This window comes from Tachyglossus aculeatus, chromosome 20 (genome assembly GCF_015852505.1).
Source record: "Tachyglossus aculeatus isolate mTacAcu1 chromosome 20, mTacAcu1.pri, whole genome shotgun sequence".
NCBI classification, from domain to species: Eukaryota; Metazoa; Chordata; class Mammalia; order Monotremata; family Tachyglossidae; genus Tachyglossus; species Tachyglossus aculeatus.
Window position 1 is genome coordinate 2044712 of NC_052085.1, and position 15374 is coordinate 2060085.

The 15374-nt window shown below is 45.5% G+C and overlaps 1 protein-coding gene across 1 annotated transcript in view; it reads right to left on the reverse strand.

Annotated features, from left to right (window-relative positions):
* The window catches only part of ATP8A2 (ATPase phospholipid transporting 8A2), a 333778-nt gene that overhangs the window by 266190 nt on the left and 52214 nt on the right, over positions 1-15374 (reverse strand). The window contains exons 3-4 of the mRNA XM_038762117.1: positions 4069-4168; positions 871-969 (exon numbers count right to left, since the gene is read on the reverse strand). Of these exons, the coding sequence (XP_038618045.1) occupies positions 871-969; positions 4069-4168 (199 nt within the window). The remainder of the gene's footprint in view (positions 1-870; positions 970-4068; positions 4169-15374) is intronic.

Sequence of the window (15374 nt, forward strand, 5' to 3'; positions counted from 1 at the left end):
CCAATTCCTGCTCCCTCTCCCCAGATTAGGATGGAGACCCTGATCCCAGGTCTTGATGCTCCAGTCGATTTGTCCCAGGATGGCAGGTTTCACCATTTGGAGTGATGGCAGGGGAAGCAGAGAAGGAAGGGCGGAAAGGAAGGAAGAGCCTTGGGAAATTACTCCTATTCCCCCTACTCCAAAGCATCTCCACTCCCACCACACCGTATCTCAACAGAGTACAACAATTAGACAGTGGAGGAGGGATAAAGAATAGCCTTATTTCTGCTCCTTCTCCCACCCAACTTCCCAAGCCTAGAATGACCTAACCAGGCTGCAGTGGGACTGGTAGGTGTGGCTTTTGCAAAAAGTCTGTTCATACAACTGGCAAAGTTGTCATGGGAAAAATTTAATTTTGGATTTTGTTTCATGGTTTTGGCAACTGGCCCCGTTACTAACGGGTGAAAACATTAAATAGTGAGTAGCTTTAGCAAATAACTGCCAATGTTACTCTGGAAACCTGAATGAAATACAACTCGGGAGAATTTGAAATTAGGGCCCTTATGTCACGAATGTCAGCTACGGAAGTGCCTCATCAATAGGCGACAATCAAATTCGTGCTCTCTCTAGAAGTGGCAATAGTGTCAAAAGGTCCGCATCTCCTCAGCTCAAGTTCTAGTCTTACTTCCTTGCTCCAAAAATTAGTCTGTCTTGATAGATGTAATGATCTCATTCAAAATCCTTAACCCCAGCCACGAGATTATATATTTTATCCCACAAATCGGGGTTTAGCACCTCACTGCCCGATCCAAAAATGCCCAAATAAGATGACATTTTTGTATTTTACTTGGTCAAGACCTTTTCCCTCCCGTAGTTTAAAAGTTAACTTACATAATCTTCTATTATCTCTTTGATGCCGGCAACTGTTAGAATAAATATCAGTGGCACCAAGGTGGTATACCTTCCCGTTGGAGATACATCTGGGATTTGCTGCAGAGGGATCAGAGATAAAAGAGGAAAAAGAGTTTTAGGCATAAAATGAAGGTTTCGCTTCACTGCTCGGATTCAGTCTAGAAGGGCACCCACAGAACAAGAGGACATCACGTCTACTGCTTTTGTTGAAGGTGTCCCAAAGGGCACAAGTTCCCTAGGCCAGAAACGCCAATGCCAATTTCTCAATCACACTCTCCTGGACTCGCGCAGGGAGAAAGTGTGCTTTCCGGAGCTGCATTCTTATCTGCACGCTGGGTAGCAACTGAGCCGTCATCCTGATGCACAATATCCTCCAGCAGCTTTAAATGAACACACCCAGTTTGGCCCCCAACAGGTTTTTTTGGCCAGGATGGGACAGCAAAATTAGGAACAGTTCTGGAAACACACTCCCGTTCGCAAACGGCACAAGGCAGCGCTGGAAGCGAGTGGGAGTATGCCACTCTGAGTACTACTGAGAAGCAGCCACTCTGAGAAGCAGCGTGGCTCAGTTGAAAGAGCACGGGTTTAGGAGTCCGAGGTCATGGGTTCAAATCCCCGCTCTGCCACTTGGCAGCCGTTTGCCTTTGGGCAAGTCGCTTAACTTCTCTGGGCCCCAGTTACCTCATCTGTAAAATGGGGATTAAGATTGTGAGCCCCACATGGGACAACCTGATCACCTTGTATCCTCCCCAGCACTTAGAACAGTGCTTTGCACGTAGTAAGTGCTTCACAAATACCAAAATTATTATTATTATTACTACAACACCAGGTCTCCTCAAAATTACCACTGCAGTGTTCAGGGAGAACTGGGGACACAGCCAAAAAATGAAGTTCTTGCTTTCTCCTCCTGATTTTCCCATCATTTTCTAGATCTCCATCTCCCAGAAGAGGGAACCTTGGTATCACATTTTAGTCCATTTTGTCTGACTTGAAAAGCTGACCAGCCCCTTCCCCTCCACCCTCCCTACAGCCACCCTGCCTCAAGCCTGAATTATTTTCTCGTCTCCTTGTCTCAAACCTCTAACAATAACAACAACAACTGTGGTATTTATTAAGCATTTACTCTATGCCAAGAACTGTATTAAATACTGGGGTAGATACAAGACAATTGGGTCTCACATAGGGCTCCTGGATGATGTAGGAGGGAGAACAGGGATAGAATCCCCATTTTGCAGACAAGAAAACTGAGGTACAGAGAAGTTGTGACAGCAGTAAGTGGCAGAGCCAGTATTAGAACCCAGGTACTCTGATTTCCAGGCCCACACTCCTTAAACAAGGCCACGCTGCTTCCCTCTACCTTCAACAGCCCTGTCGACATACAACTGTAAGCACCATCTTGACTCAAACTGCAAATGCACTGACTTTTTATTGTACTGCATATTAATGTCTATTAAATATGCCAGTACTAACAAATGTATTCAGTTAAAATCTAGCAGTCCACTCTCATGCTTGTTTACCTCATGAAAACCAAAATGTTCCCACGACCAACTCAGTTTCAATTTAGAAGCATCACAACCTGCATTAACTTGGGGGAAGCGATTTCCAGGCCACCACTTCAACTTCATTCTGTCTTTTAAGCCTTTTCTATCAAAATCTCTTCTGCAATTTCAGGATCCCTCAGTTTCCCAAAATTGTTCTGGAGCTTCTCCTTTGAATTCCTATTTCCAGGATGCATACAAAATGTAATTTCTGCTAATATGACTCATTCTGATTCAGTTACGCCGGGGACCCTCGGGCCAGACACAGTTGATACTAGTATCGATTAGCTTGTCAACTCATCTGGTCTCCCAGCTCCTCGGCCTTCCAACAAGGGCACCAAAGAGGAAATGAGGTGTAGTCTGTGTGGTTGTTGGCACCTCGCCCCGGCTACCAGATTCATCAAACCCCTTATCGATCTGATTGATATTTTCAGTTTGCCCAGCTTCTTGGGGTTTAAAACCCACCCAAAAAACTGCTTGTGCTTGTACCCTCTGGGTGGGGTGGAGTGTTGGCTTCAGTCTGTTTTTAATCCATTACCTTCAAGATTAAATAGCATGTCCCCTGGCCCTGCTACTGTATAATCTGCTCAACAATAACGCCAAGCTTGCTTTATACAGCCCTTCATGATTTTGTAAACTTCAGCCTTCCCTGCCTAAGCACTCTTTCCTTTTCTTCCACTCCCTTGTGTTGCCCTGACTTGCTCCCTTTATTCATCGCCCCCTCCCACCCTCACAGCATTTATGTCCATACCCATAATTTATTTATATTAATGTCTCTCCCCCTCTAGACTGTAAGTTTGTTATAGGCAGGGTATATGAACTCTAATATTGTTCTCTGCCAAGCATTTAGTGCAGCACTCTGCCTACATTAAATGCTCAATAAATATGATTAATTGATGGATCCAGTCCTGACCTTGTACATATTTACTATTCTTTTTATTTTGTTAACAATGTGCATTTAGCTTTAATTCTATTTATTCTGAGACTTGACATCGGTCCACATGTTTTGTTGTCTGTCTCCACCTTCGAGACTGTGAGCCCGCTGTTGGGTAGGGACCGTCTCTATATGTCGCCGACTTGTACTTCCCAAGCACTTAGTACAGTGCTCTGCACACAGTAAGCACTCAATAAATACGACTGAATGAATGAATCTTCCCAGACTGCAGGACCCTAACACTCAGTTCGTCTTCACAGGGAAGCATCTCCTCTCCCTGTCTCGGTTGTCCCGCTCTATGCCTTCTCCAGCTCTCTTCTCTCCTTCCTGAACTGTGACGAGAAGAGTTGCCCACAGCCCCACAGTACTGCAGGTGTGGCCGTGCCAAGGTATCATAGGGTGGCAACGGATTACCCTGGTGTGCTTGCCATCCCCTTCCTGATGGACAGCATTGGGCTGTCCATCTAGTGAAAATAACTGTGATATTTGTTAAGCGCTTACCATGTGTCAGGCACTGTCCTAAGCGTTGGGATAGATACAAGATAAAAGGATGGAAAACAGTCCCTGTCCCACTTGGGGCTTACACTTTTAACTGCCTTAATCTAGGCTGCTGACGAACCTTACGATCTGGCTCGCTGTTTTTACTCTGATTCAAAACAAGGAAAAGACCTGCCCACCTCGACTTCATTGTACAAAAAATGTTACCTGTAATAAGGCAATGAAGAGGAAGAAGGCATTAGCAGCTCTTCTAATCTGCTCATACAAGAATCGAGGTAGAAATGTCACCACGCTGTACTTGGCTGTGCTGTAAAGGCAAGAAAAAATTGTTAATTTAATGGCTCTACTGTGGACTGCAAGAAAACTATCAATAGAACTCTCATTTGATAACCACTGCGAAAGAGCTCAAAGGTAGAATCTTAGCTCTAAATGGAATAAAAGTCAATAAATTCTTGGATTCTGATCTTGCGGAGAAGCCTGGTGCTTCAACCAGTTGAAGCTACTTTAAATGAGCCGGCAAACTCTTTATGGAGATTTTTTTTCTTTGCTTTCGAAACTTAATTTCCTTAATAGATTTTGACAAGCTGAAGACTCGAAACTTGACTATGTTTAGAATACAAAAATTGCAGCGTGTGAAGAATGAAATCAAAATATAAATGACAGATGCCACAGCCTTCCCCTTAACCAATTTTTCTAAATGAGCAAATCTAAAAATTGCCTAAAAGATTGGGTTAGTGGGAAGGAGACCGTTAAAGTAGATTCCAGCTGAGGATTTGATTCAGGCCAATCAGTTGCTTTAGGAGGATGCAAAGGTGGAACACACACATACACACGGAAAAAAACAACCCTTTACTCATTCTAAAAGCCTTTGTAAAATCCCATCTGCTCCAGGCAGCCTTCCCAATTAATTCCCAACACCTCAATGGCCACGCTAAGCACATACGCATTTACACCCATCCTCACTCTTTCACTGCTGTACATTCAGGCTATTCAGCTCCTTTATCCTGACATCAATGCTACCTCCTGCTATTTCTATGTTCTTCTTCTGGCTCCCATTCTTTGTAAATAATTGTCTGCCTTTCGTGTCAGACTGTAAACTCCTTGAAGACAGGGAAGGTGTGTCTAGCTCCTGTGACACTCCTCCAAGCACTTACTGCAATGCTTAACACTCCGTTAGATGCTCACTAATACTCCCGATTGGCCCAGTGAGAAGTGCATTTCCTTGGTGAAGTTGCAAGAACACTTACCTTGCCTGCTGAGTAATGAAGTTGCTGTACAAGGAACCCACACCGCAGGGAGACCCAAGACAAGGAACAGGTCTGAGAAAATGCCAGTCTGAACTCCCAACGGGTACAGCCGCGTCCCATCATTCAACATCTGGCACTCTGGTTGGGCCTTTTCAAACCCAAGGATTAAGGACCCCCACCAAGGCAAAAAGTATGACCAGGTTAGATGTATTTTTCTTGTTTAGAAAAAAAAAAGTGGCCGAGGACCATAAAAAGGAAGAGAAAAGGCGGGGGAGATGACTTGAATTTGTAGAATGAGCAGGTTCAAGTTATGCCAGGAGAAGACATCCAGGAACAGGGTAGTTTGCCTACTGCTAACTCCCACAGCCAGGCCAGGTGAATTTCCTGAAACTCAATTCCTCTGGGAAAACATTGTCAGACACTTTGTAAGAGGAATGAGGGAACTGGGTCATTTTGGTCTGCCCACACGAAACAACCACTCACAGAGTTAATTTCTCTAAAAAGCCATCGGACGGGAGCTGAATTTGTGGCCAAGATTCCCAAACTATGACTACCTTTCCCTTTCCTCTAGTTCACTAATGACAGGTTTTCAACCCACAGAGGTGACCTGGGGGATTCGTGGCTGAGGCCAAGAAAGAAACAACAAAAAACAATCCAGACCATTAGAGAACCGGTAACTGAACTGATCGATTCTTTTGAGACTTCCAAACCAATTCCACCCTGTGTAGAGGAGGCAGGGACGATGTGGCGGCTAGGTGCAGAGTCATTCTCCTCCTGGCTCCCTGCCATCTAACTAATGGTTGAGAGGAGACACAAGGGCCACCACTCACTCTGTTGGGAGTCGGGCTACAACCTCTTCTGAAAGCCAGCCCTCCAAATAAACAGAAAACCAACTGAAAAAGCTCCTCTCTCCCTGAATGCAAGGAATGATAGCGTATCCCAATTAACTATTTGGGTCCCTTTTTATGGTATCTGTTGATCACTTTACCACGTGCCAAGCACTGTACTGTGACCTGGGGAAGATACAATTAATTGGATTGGACACAGTCCCTGTCCCACAGAGCTCACAGTCTTAATCTCCGTTTTACAGATGAGGTAACGGGGGCAGAGAAAAATCAAGCAACTTTCCCAAGGTCACACAGCAGACAAGTGGCAGAGCTACGATTAAAACCCAGGTCCTCTGATTTCCAGGCACAGCCTTTTCCCACTAGACCAAGCTTCTTTTTTTGTAATCCCGCTCCTCGCCCTTCCAGTTGCCCATACGCTGGCCATCTGACTATCACCCATAGCATTTCTATAGTCTATACACTCTACTATTTTAGCACTAACTCACCTACATATCCACTCTCCCATTATAATAATAATAATAATGATGGCATTTATTAAGCGCTTACTATGTGCAAAGCACTGTTCATCTTCACGGTTATCTTCACACCTTCTAGCTAAATGATTTTGTGTCAGTCTCCCCCACTGCGCTGCTGGCAGCTTGAAGGCACAGGTCACCTTGCCCTCTACCTATGCTCTACTTTCTCAAGTGCTTAGTACAGTGCTCTACAAAAAGCTGGCATCCTGGCACTTACCCAAAGACAGCAAGTATATGGGTGTTCTTGGCAAAAGCTTTACTGGCAGGGAGAATGACGAAATAGAGCTTCGGAGTCACTTCTAATTTAGCCACACTCTCCCTGTCCCTCTGATTTCTTTTGAAATCAGAGATTTGACCATAATTCTAGGCTGCTTTCAAAGACACCGGGTGTGTGCGGCAATGGCTAAGAACCGGGGACAGCTCCTTGTGTTTCGTCCATCTGGCTCACACACGGCCGGCTCAGGATATGAGCAGGAGGGAAGGGGCAGGCTACCAAGTCGCTCGCTAAATCCTGTCGGTTCTTCCTGCACAATAACAGCAAAAATAATGGTCCGGAAAGTGCTCACTATATGCCCAGCACTGCGCTAAACCTAAGGCGAGATAGAGGATAATTCGGTCAGACACAGTCCCTGTCCGTAGGAGGGGCACAGTCTAAGTAGGAGGAAGAACAAGTACTGAATCCGTATTTCACAGATGAGGAAACTAAAGAGGGAGGTTTAGTGACTTCCCTGAGATCACACAGCTGGCAAATGGCAGAATCGGTATTAGAAGGCTGCTCCCTCCCGCCCCTGGGCCTGTGCTCCTTCTTCTGGCTCACGCTGTTTCTCACAGCACTTCCAGATACTGTCCCATTTTCTGCAATCAAAAGACCATCACAATGGTCCCGGCACTTGCCATATCCCAGTGAGTACTGCATCAGTCTCCAGTCTCTCCCCTCTCCAATCCACGCTTCACTCTGCTGCCAGAATCATTTTTCTAAAACATCATTCTGCTCGTTTCCCCACTCCTCAGAAATTTCTAATAATAATAATAATGGTGGTATTAAAGCGCTTACTATTCATTCATTCAATCATATTTATTAAGCGCTTACTGTGTGCAGAGCACCGCACTAAGCACTTGGGAAGTACAAGTTGGCAACATATAGAGACGGTCTCTACCCAACAGTGGGCTCACAGTCTAGAAGTGCCAAGCACTGTTCTAAGCTCCGGGGCAGATACAAGATAAACAGGTTGTCCTACATGGGGCTCACAGTCTTCATCCCCATTTTACAGATGAGGTAACTGAGGCACTGAGAAGTTACGTGACCTGCCCAGAGTCACACGGCTGCTAACTGGCGGAGCCAGGATTAGAACCCACAACCTCTGTCCCCCAAGCCCATGCTCTTTCCACAAAGCCACACTGCTTTGTTGCCCATTCTTTTCCATGCTGGACACATAATAATCATCATCATAATGGTATTTGTTAAGCACTTAAAGTACGCCAGACACTGTACTAAGCACTTGGGTGGATACAAGCAAATCGGGTTGGGCACAGTCCCTGTCCCACATTACAGTCTCATTTCTCATTTTACGGATGAGGTAACAGGCACAGAGATGTGAAGTGACTTGCCGAAGGTCACACAGCAGACAAGTGGTGGAGCCGGGATTAGAACACGCGACCTTCTGACTCCAGGGCCAATGCTCTAACCATTACGCCAGGCTGCTTCTCACCATTAGCTTTAAAACAGTCAACTGGCTCACTCCCTAGGCCCACCAGGGACTTAGCTCTCCTAGGCCTGTGTGCTTTTTCAAACCAGGGGTCTCGAGGGAACGAGTATATAGCTGGTGACCAAGATGCACAGGGGACCACAAACCACGCCAGAACGATAAAAGCTCAGAAGTCTCAAAGAGGAGTGCCATGTTGGCTGTACATGCTTGTCTTTCATATAGGAATCAGTGACTACTATAATCAGAATATTGCTGAGTCTTCACATTATCAGCAGACTTCCTTTAAAAAAAAAAATGAGCTCCAACTCAGATTCCTGGATCTGTAGCCTGTTTCAAGGTGGAGTACTGAATAATAATAATAATAATAATGATGGGATTTATTAAGCGCTTACTATATGCAAAGCACTGTTCCTGAAGCCACCAGCAATGAGCACTTACTCACGGGGGCCATCACTAGACTCTAGCTCTCCACGGTAAGAACCCAGACCATCACTTAGAAGGACCACAGTTGCTAAGTGACTAAACTGCATGTAGCTCTGAACACAAGATCACTGAATTCTATCTGTTACGGTATTAAGCACTGTGCTGGGTTCATAGTAATTGATATAATGTTAGTATTTATTTAAGAGGTTATGAGGTGGGGCATGGGGCCCAACCCGCATGGGGCTCACAATCTGTCCTATTCCCGTTTTTCCGGGTGAGGAATCCGAGCGCCAGAAGGGTGAAGAAAATTGCCCAAGGTCACACACCTGCCCAGTGGAGGAACTAGGGTTTGAACCTGGATTTCCAGACTCCCAGTCCCATAATCTTTCCAGTGGGCCGAAGAGATCAGACGGTCCCTTCTCACAGGGGGCTCACAATCTAGGTGAGGACCATAGAACAGAGCTTAGAACAGTGCTTTGCACATACAGCTTAATAAATGCCATTATTATTATTATTATGACCTCTAGAAAACCATTATTCAGAGGGTCTGAGCCCAGAAATCAATGTGTCTGCAGGCCTAGAGCCATCTGTCCTACAACAGCGCTTAAGCGTTTAGTACAGTGCTCTGCACACAGTAAGCCCTCAATAAATACAATTGATTGATTGATTGATTGATTGAACAGTACAGTAACAGTGTGTTACCTGGGATGCCACCAGAATGATTTGTTGCTAATTCCCTCCTTCAGAGCATAGAACGTCAATCAGCAGCCCAAACACCCTCAAGTAAGAAATTTACTCCTTTCCTACTGATGGAACTAGAAACCAATTGTAGAGCTCAAAAATAGAGGTCAAACATAAATAATTCTTTGGGGAAATAAAAGAGAGTTTAGTCACACCTTGGGTAAGTGCAGTTTGTGTTACCATTTGTTACCATAGAGAAGCAGCGTGGCTCAGTGGAAAGAGGCTGGGCTCTGGAGTCAGAGGTCATGAGTTCAAATCCCAGCTCCGCCACTTGTCAGCTGTGTGACTTTGGACAGGTCACTTCACTTCTCTGTGCCTCTGTTATCTCATCTGTAAAATGGGGATTAAGTTAGTGAGCCCCACGTGGGACAACTTGATTACTTTGTATCTACCCCAGCACTTAGAACAGTGCTTTGCACAGAGTAAGCGCTTAATAAATGCCATTATTATTATTATTATTATTTGTTTAGAAGCAACACAGTCACCTGATAATGCCCAGAGAACACCACTAAGGGAGTCTGGGCCAATATCGGGCTTACACTGAACTCAAACCCGATTTGGCTTAAATTTAGACACCCCACGTACTGTAGGGCTCTGTCATTTTAGAGCACCTAAAAGAGAGCATGTATTTTCAGTAAAAGGACTACATATGGCCCAGCAAGTTGTGAGAACTGCTGCTGTTCACAATCTTCAAAAAAACTGTGCCATGAGCAGACGGCATCACTCTGAGACTCTGAGGCCCCCATCTTACCTCCTTCCCCCCCCATCTTACCTCCTTCCCTTCCCCACAGCACCTGTATATACGTTTGTACATATTTGTTACTCTATTTATTTATTTTACTTGTACATATCTATTCTATTTATTTTATTTTGTTAGTATGTTTGGTTTTGTTCTCTGTCTCCCCCTTTTAGACTGTGAGCCCACTGTTGGGTAGGGACTGTCTCGATATGTTGCCAACTTGGACTTCCCCAGTGCTTAGTACAGTGCTCTGCACACAGTAAGCGCTCAATAAATACGATTGATGATGATGATGATGGAGGGTGGAGAAGGAAGAGGGAAGGTCAGAGACCACATGAGAATTGGGGCCCACCAAATCCCCTATCCTCCGGTCTCCTGACATGGGAATAAGAGGCCCTATGTATTTGGGGATGTGACTGCTGAGGTGGAAGGATTGGTCAAGGGGCTTCAAGTCCCTGGCCGGAAAGAATGAGGAAGACAAACATGCCCAGGGGAGCGGGAGCTTGTGGGGACTGCTGGAGCTGGCTGGAGAGGAGGGCCCAGCTGAATCAACCGGCCCCCTCTCCTGCCCCCTTCCAACTTGGCTACCGCAGACCGGCTGCTGGCCAACGGCCCACGGCCCCGCTCACGGGAAACTGTAGGCGAGACCCGGCCCTCCCTTTCCAACAGATGTAACACTGGGAAGGACAGCCCTGCCCAGAGCAAACAGTCCAAGGACTAGTCCCTCCCTGTAGTGGTGTATTGCCGTTTCCTTTGTTATTGTGCTTGCTGACTTCTTATGTTGCTGAATTTTTAATATTGGATATTAACTAACCCAGTTTATGCTTTCCCAATGGATCTTGCCTCCCATTCCACCCTCATCAACGTTGTAAGCCTCTGTGTGCCAGGCATCTCTCCTGGTCGCTTATTCCAGCACTAAGAGCCGTAGGCACACTGCGAATGCTAAGCAAGCAAGCAACACTGAAAGGTGCTTGGACATACTGAGTGTGACCTGATGGAAAGAGCTAGGCTCTGGGAGTCAGGGGACCTGGGTTCTAATTCTTGCTCTGCAAGTCACTCAACTATTCTGAGCCTGTTTCCTCATCTGTAAAATGGAGGTTAGAAACCTGTTCTCCCTCCCCACTAAACTATGAGCTGTACCTGGGATGCGGACTTTGTCCAACCTGGTTAACTTGTATCTACCCTAGTGCTTAGTATTGTGCTTGGCACATAGTAAGTGCTTAAATGCCACAATCATCTAAGATCCTTGTGGACAGGAAATACATCCAGCGCTTAGTACAGTGCCTGGCAACAAATTCCATAATTATTATTATCTACCAACTCCAGTGTACTGTACTCTCTCAACTGCTTATTACAGTTCTCTGCACCCAGTAAGCCCTCAATCAATACCAGTGACTATTGCATATTTCTTTCAGTTTAGACCTGCATCCTACGAAAAGCAAAGCATACTGAAGCAAAACAGAAAATGTCACAGGGTTTCTTGAGTGCCAGGAGTGGCCCGGTTGGGTGTGGGAGAACTTTGATTTTTACTAACACGGGTGTCCAAAGGGAACAGATCGATGGGAGTTCTTAACATAAAAAAGCCACAGGGAGACAAAGCAGTAGATGTTACAGTTAATATAAAGGCGGCAACGTGCCACCCTCCAGAAGGCCCACTTAAGCACCATCATCTCAGAAAATGACTACTCCTGGGCCTCAAAGAAAACCAATTTAAACCCCTCTTTACTTTGAGAATGGAAGTTGAGGGAGGGAACAGCCATGCTTGTTTATTATAGGGCTGAGGTCAGAACATCTCCAGAAAAATCAGTGGAAAAAAAAAATCAATGGTAACTGAGAAAAACAAAACGCTATGCTGGTGCCAAGATTTCTGAAAGTTTTACTCTTGTAACATTTGCTATTTTTTAACTTCCTTAAACAGATGGGGTCCTGGAAATTATTAGGAAACCGTGGTTATCCTAGGGCGGGAATTGAAAACCCATCATGGAGCCATATTACCTCCATCCTTCCTTGACCCTTCTCCTCTCGCCCTCTCTGTGAAAAACAAGCTTTTATAGCCCTTTGATGTGTGCCTTTAAATGTGATTTTGCACTTAGGGAAATGGATCAAATATTTATTGGGTAGTCACTACTGACAGGAAGAACCCACTCTAGAAGGAAAGAGATAGCCCTGGACTCCAACAGGCTGGATGCACTGGCTAGCCCTGGGACTACTTGTTTTAGCTACCTAAAGACCAGGCTCACCCTAACCATTTCAAATACTTGGCTCCCTAAAATTCATCTTCCTGTTCTACAATGTCATTACAATCGTCACACATTCTTGGGATCCTCAAGGGGGTAATGAATTAAACATCACTCTCTCCCCTCTTCTACATATGCTATTTCATTTGCAATTTCCTCCTGAGCAGGCAGTGTTCTGAAGGGCAGGAATCAAAGCATCTTATTTCTTCTGCTTCACTCTTTCAGGTGCTTAGAACAGTGCTTCACACCCACGAAGAACCCAGTGAGTACCACTGACCGATGATGCTTTCATTGCCGGTGAAAATCCTCAAACTGGCTTTTACCTCTCTAGCTCCGCAGTGCAGAACTGAAATTTCTTACTAGACTCTGCGAGTAATTCTAGGGAGGAGTCATTCCGTGCTGTATTCCGAGACCATCCCTGTCCCATGTGGGGCACGGACTGTGTCCAACCTCATTACTCTGTATCTACCCCAGTGCTTAGAATGGTGCCTGACACTTAGTAGGCACTTCAATACCCTTTAAGAAGTCACTGAGTGATCCCCTAGTGACCTCCCCTCTAGCTTTCAGAATAAAAAGACTAGTTTCTAGGGACATCTGAGTATTCAAAAACTAGTCTCAGAATGAAGGTAAGATCAACTAACATTTCAGCTATACCGCCAGCTGCTTGGATAGTTTGTTGGTATGGCCTGGAAGAATCCAACATGCACCTGAATAAGAGTTTTTGCTCCCAGAAATCCGTCTCCCCCCAACTCCGTAGGCTGTCTGATAGTTGGAGCTCTCCAAACCGTAATGGGAGATGCTGAAGAGGAATCTTGGTTTAATTTCCATTATGTTACCTAAAGCTTCCTACTAGCTGCTATGAATAACACTGATTAGTACAGTGCTCTGCACACAGTAAGCGCTCAATAAATACGATTGACGATTATCTTCACCCAGATATTCCACCTTGTAAACCTATTATATTATGGAACGTGTTAAGTGCTTACTACGTGTCAAACATTCTTCTAAGTACTGAATAGTCAGTTTCAACACAGTCCATCTCACATGGGGTTCACAGTCCAAGTATGCAGTCTTGGAACTCCACTCCCGGGAGTGAGACGGAGGCAGGGGTAAAAGAGGACAAAGAGTGGGTGAGCCTGTACCAACCTTTCCAAATATGTTCCCATAAAATGCAGCAAAAAACACGTATCATCCTATCTCTAAGCAGACTGCAGAATGACAGGTCCAAAGGCCGAAATACCAAGCAGGACACAAGGCTTACTGTAAACCATGTCTACTATCTTTTTCCCTACACACACAAAAGGCTTCTAAGCATTATGGTGGGGCGGTGGGGGGAGAAAATTGCAAGAGAGAAACCATACTGGTTTCTGCAATCTGAGCCTTTCCACACAGTCTACCCATGCCTCAAAAAAAACCAAGAATCAATTTTTCCACTACCAAAAGCCCTTTAAGAGTGTGTTGTGCGGGTTCCACGACACTCTCCCCCAATGACCGGCATCAGTGCTGAGCTCAATCCTTAGAGCGGCATGCTCAAGACGGACGGCTCCCAAGCTACACTAATCTCAGACCAAGAGGGGAGCAGAACAAAGCCTCAACACCGAGCCTCACAGGCAATCTTGGAAATCACTCATCAGCTACTAAAGTTCTTTGTGTGCCTGCTGAGATGCTCTCTGCAGTGAGATTTTCCTGGCCCGCTACCTCAGGAGTCTGAGTTTTTCTCCTCCTTTCCCTTCACACTTAAGTTTTCGGCTTCTCTCGTCATCTGTGGTTGTTACAGCACAGAATGACGCCTCGCTAGAGTTACTCACAGAATCGAGCGAGAAATTTCAGATGCTGCACTGGTGAGGTAGAGAGCCTTTGGGGAGAAGTAAAAGCCAGCTCAAGGATTTCACAAGCTTGGGCCTCAGGCAAGTATGTTTGTGGGGAATAGTTTCCCCTTTCGGAGTCTTCTACCCCAGAAAGTCCTTTGGGAACGAAAAACTGTCTCCATTTTCCAGTTGCAATGGAAAGATGCACTGTGCTACAACTGTCCAAGGAATCTGCTGCTCATACTCGCATCCAGCATGACCGAAGGGAAAGAGCACTGGCCTGGGAGTTAAAGGATCTGGGTTCTAATCCCGTCTCTGCCACATGTCTGCTGTGTGACTTTGGGCAAGTCACTTCACCTCTCTGGGCCTCAGTGACCTCATCTGTAAAGTGGGGGTTAAAACTTTGAGCCCCATGTGGGACAGGGACTATGTCCAACCTGATTAACTTGTATTTTAATCAGTGCCAGTGATGTATATATGTAACAGTATGTTAACCAGTGCCTTAAAACAGTGTTTGGCACATAGTAAGCACTTAATGAGTACCATAACAGAGAAGCAACGTGGCTCAAGAGAAGCAGCATGGCTCAGTGGAAAGAGCACAGGCTTTGGAGCCAGGTCATGGGTTCAAATCCTCTGTGCCTCAGTTCCCTCATCTGTAAAATGGGGATTAAGACTGTGAGCCCCCCATGGGACAACCTGATCACGCTGTAACCTGCCCAGTGCTTAGAACAGTGCTTTGCACATAGTAAGTGCTTAATAATAATAATAATGATGGTATTTAAGTGCTTACTATGTGAAAAGCACTGTTCTAAGCACTGGGGAGGTTACAAGGTGATCAGGTTGTCCCACGAGGGGCTCACAGTTTTAATCCCCATTTTACAGATGAGGGAACTGAGGCACAGAGAAGTGAAGTGACTTGCCCAAAGTCACCCAGCTGACAGGTGACAGAGCGGGGATTTAAACCCATGACCTCTGACTCCAAAGCCTGTGCTCTTTCCACTGAGCCACGCTGCTTATCCAATAATAAATGCCATCATTATAATAATTATTATTATTATTAATAACCCAGACCGGGGCCGGCAGGGATGAATTCTGCCACCTGCACGCTAATCTTAACCCCATATTATTATACCTGAGTAATTGCGGAGGTGCAAGAACTTAGTAAGGAGACAGAGTTAATCGGCTGAATAGCCCAGCCACGTGACCATTAAAAGTGTTCATATGGGTGCTGGGCAAAGCTATACCGGGG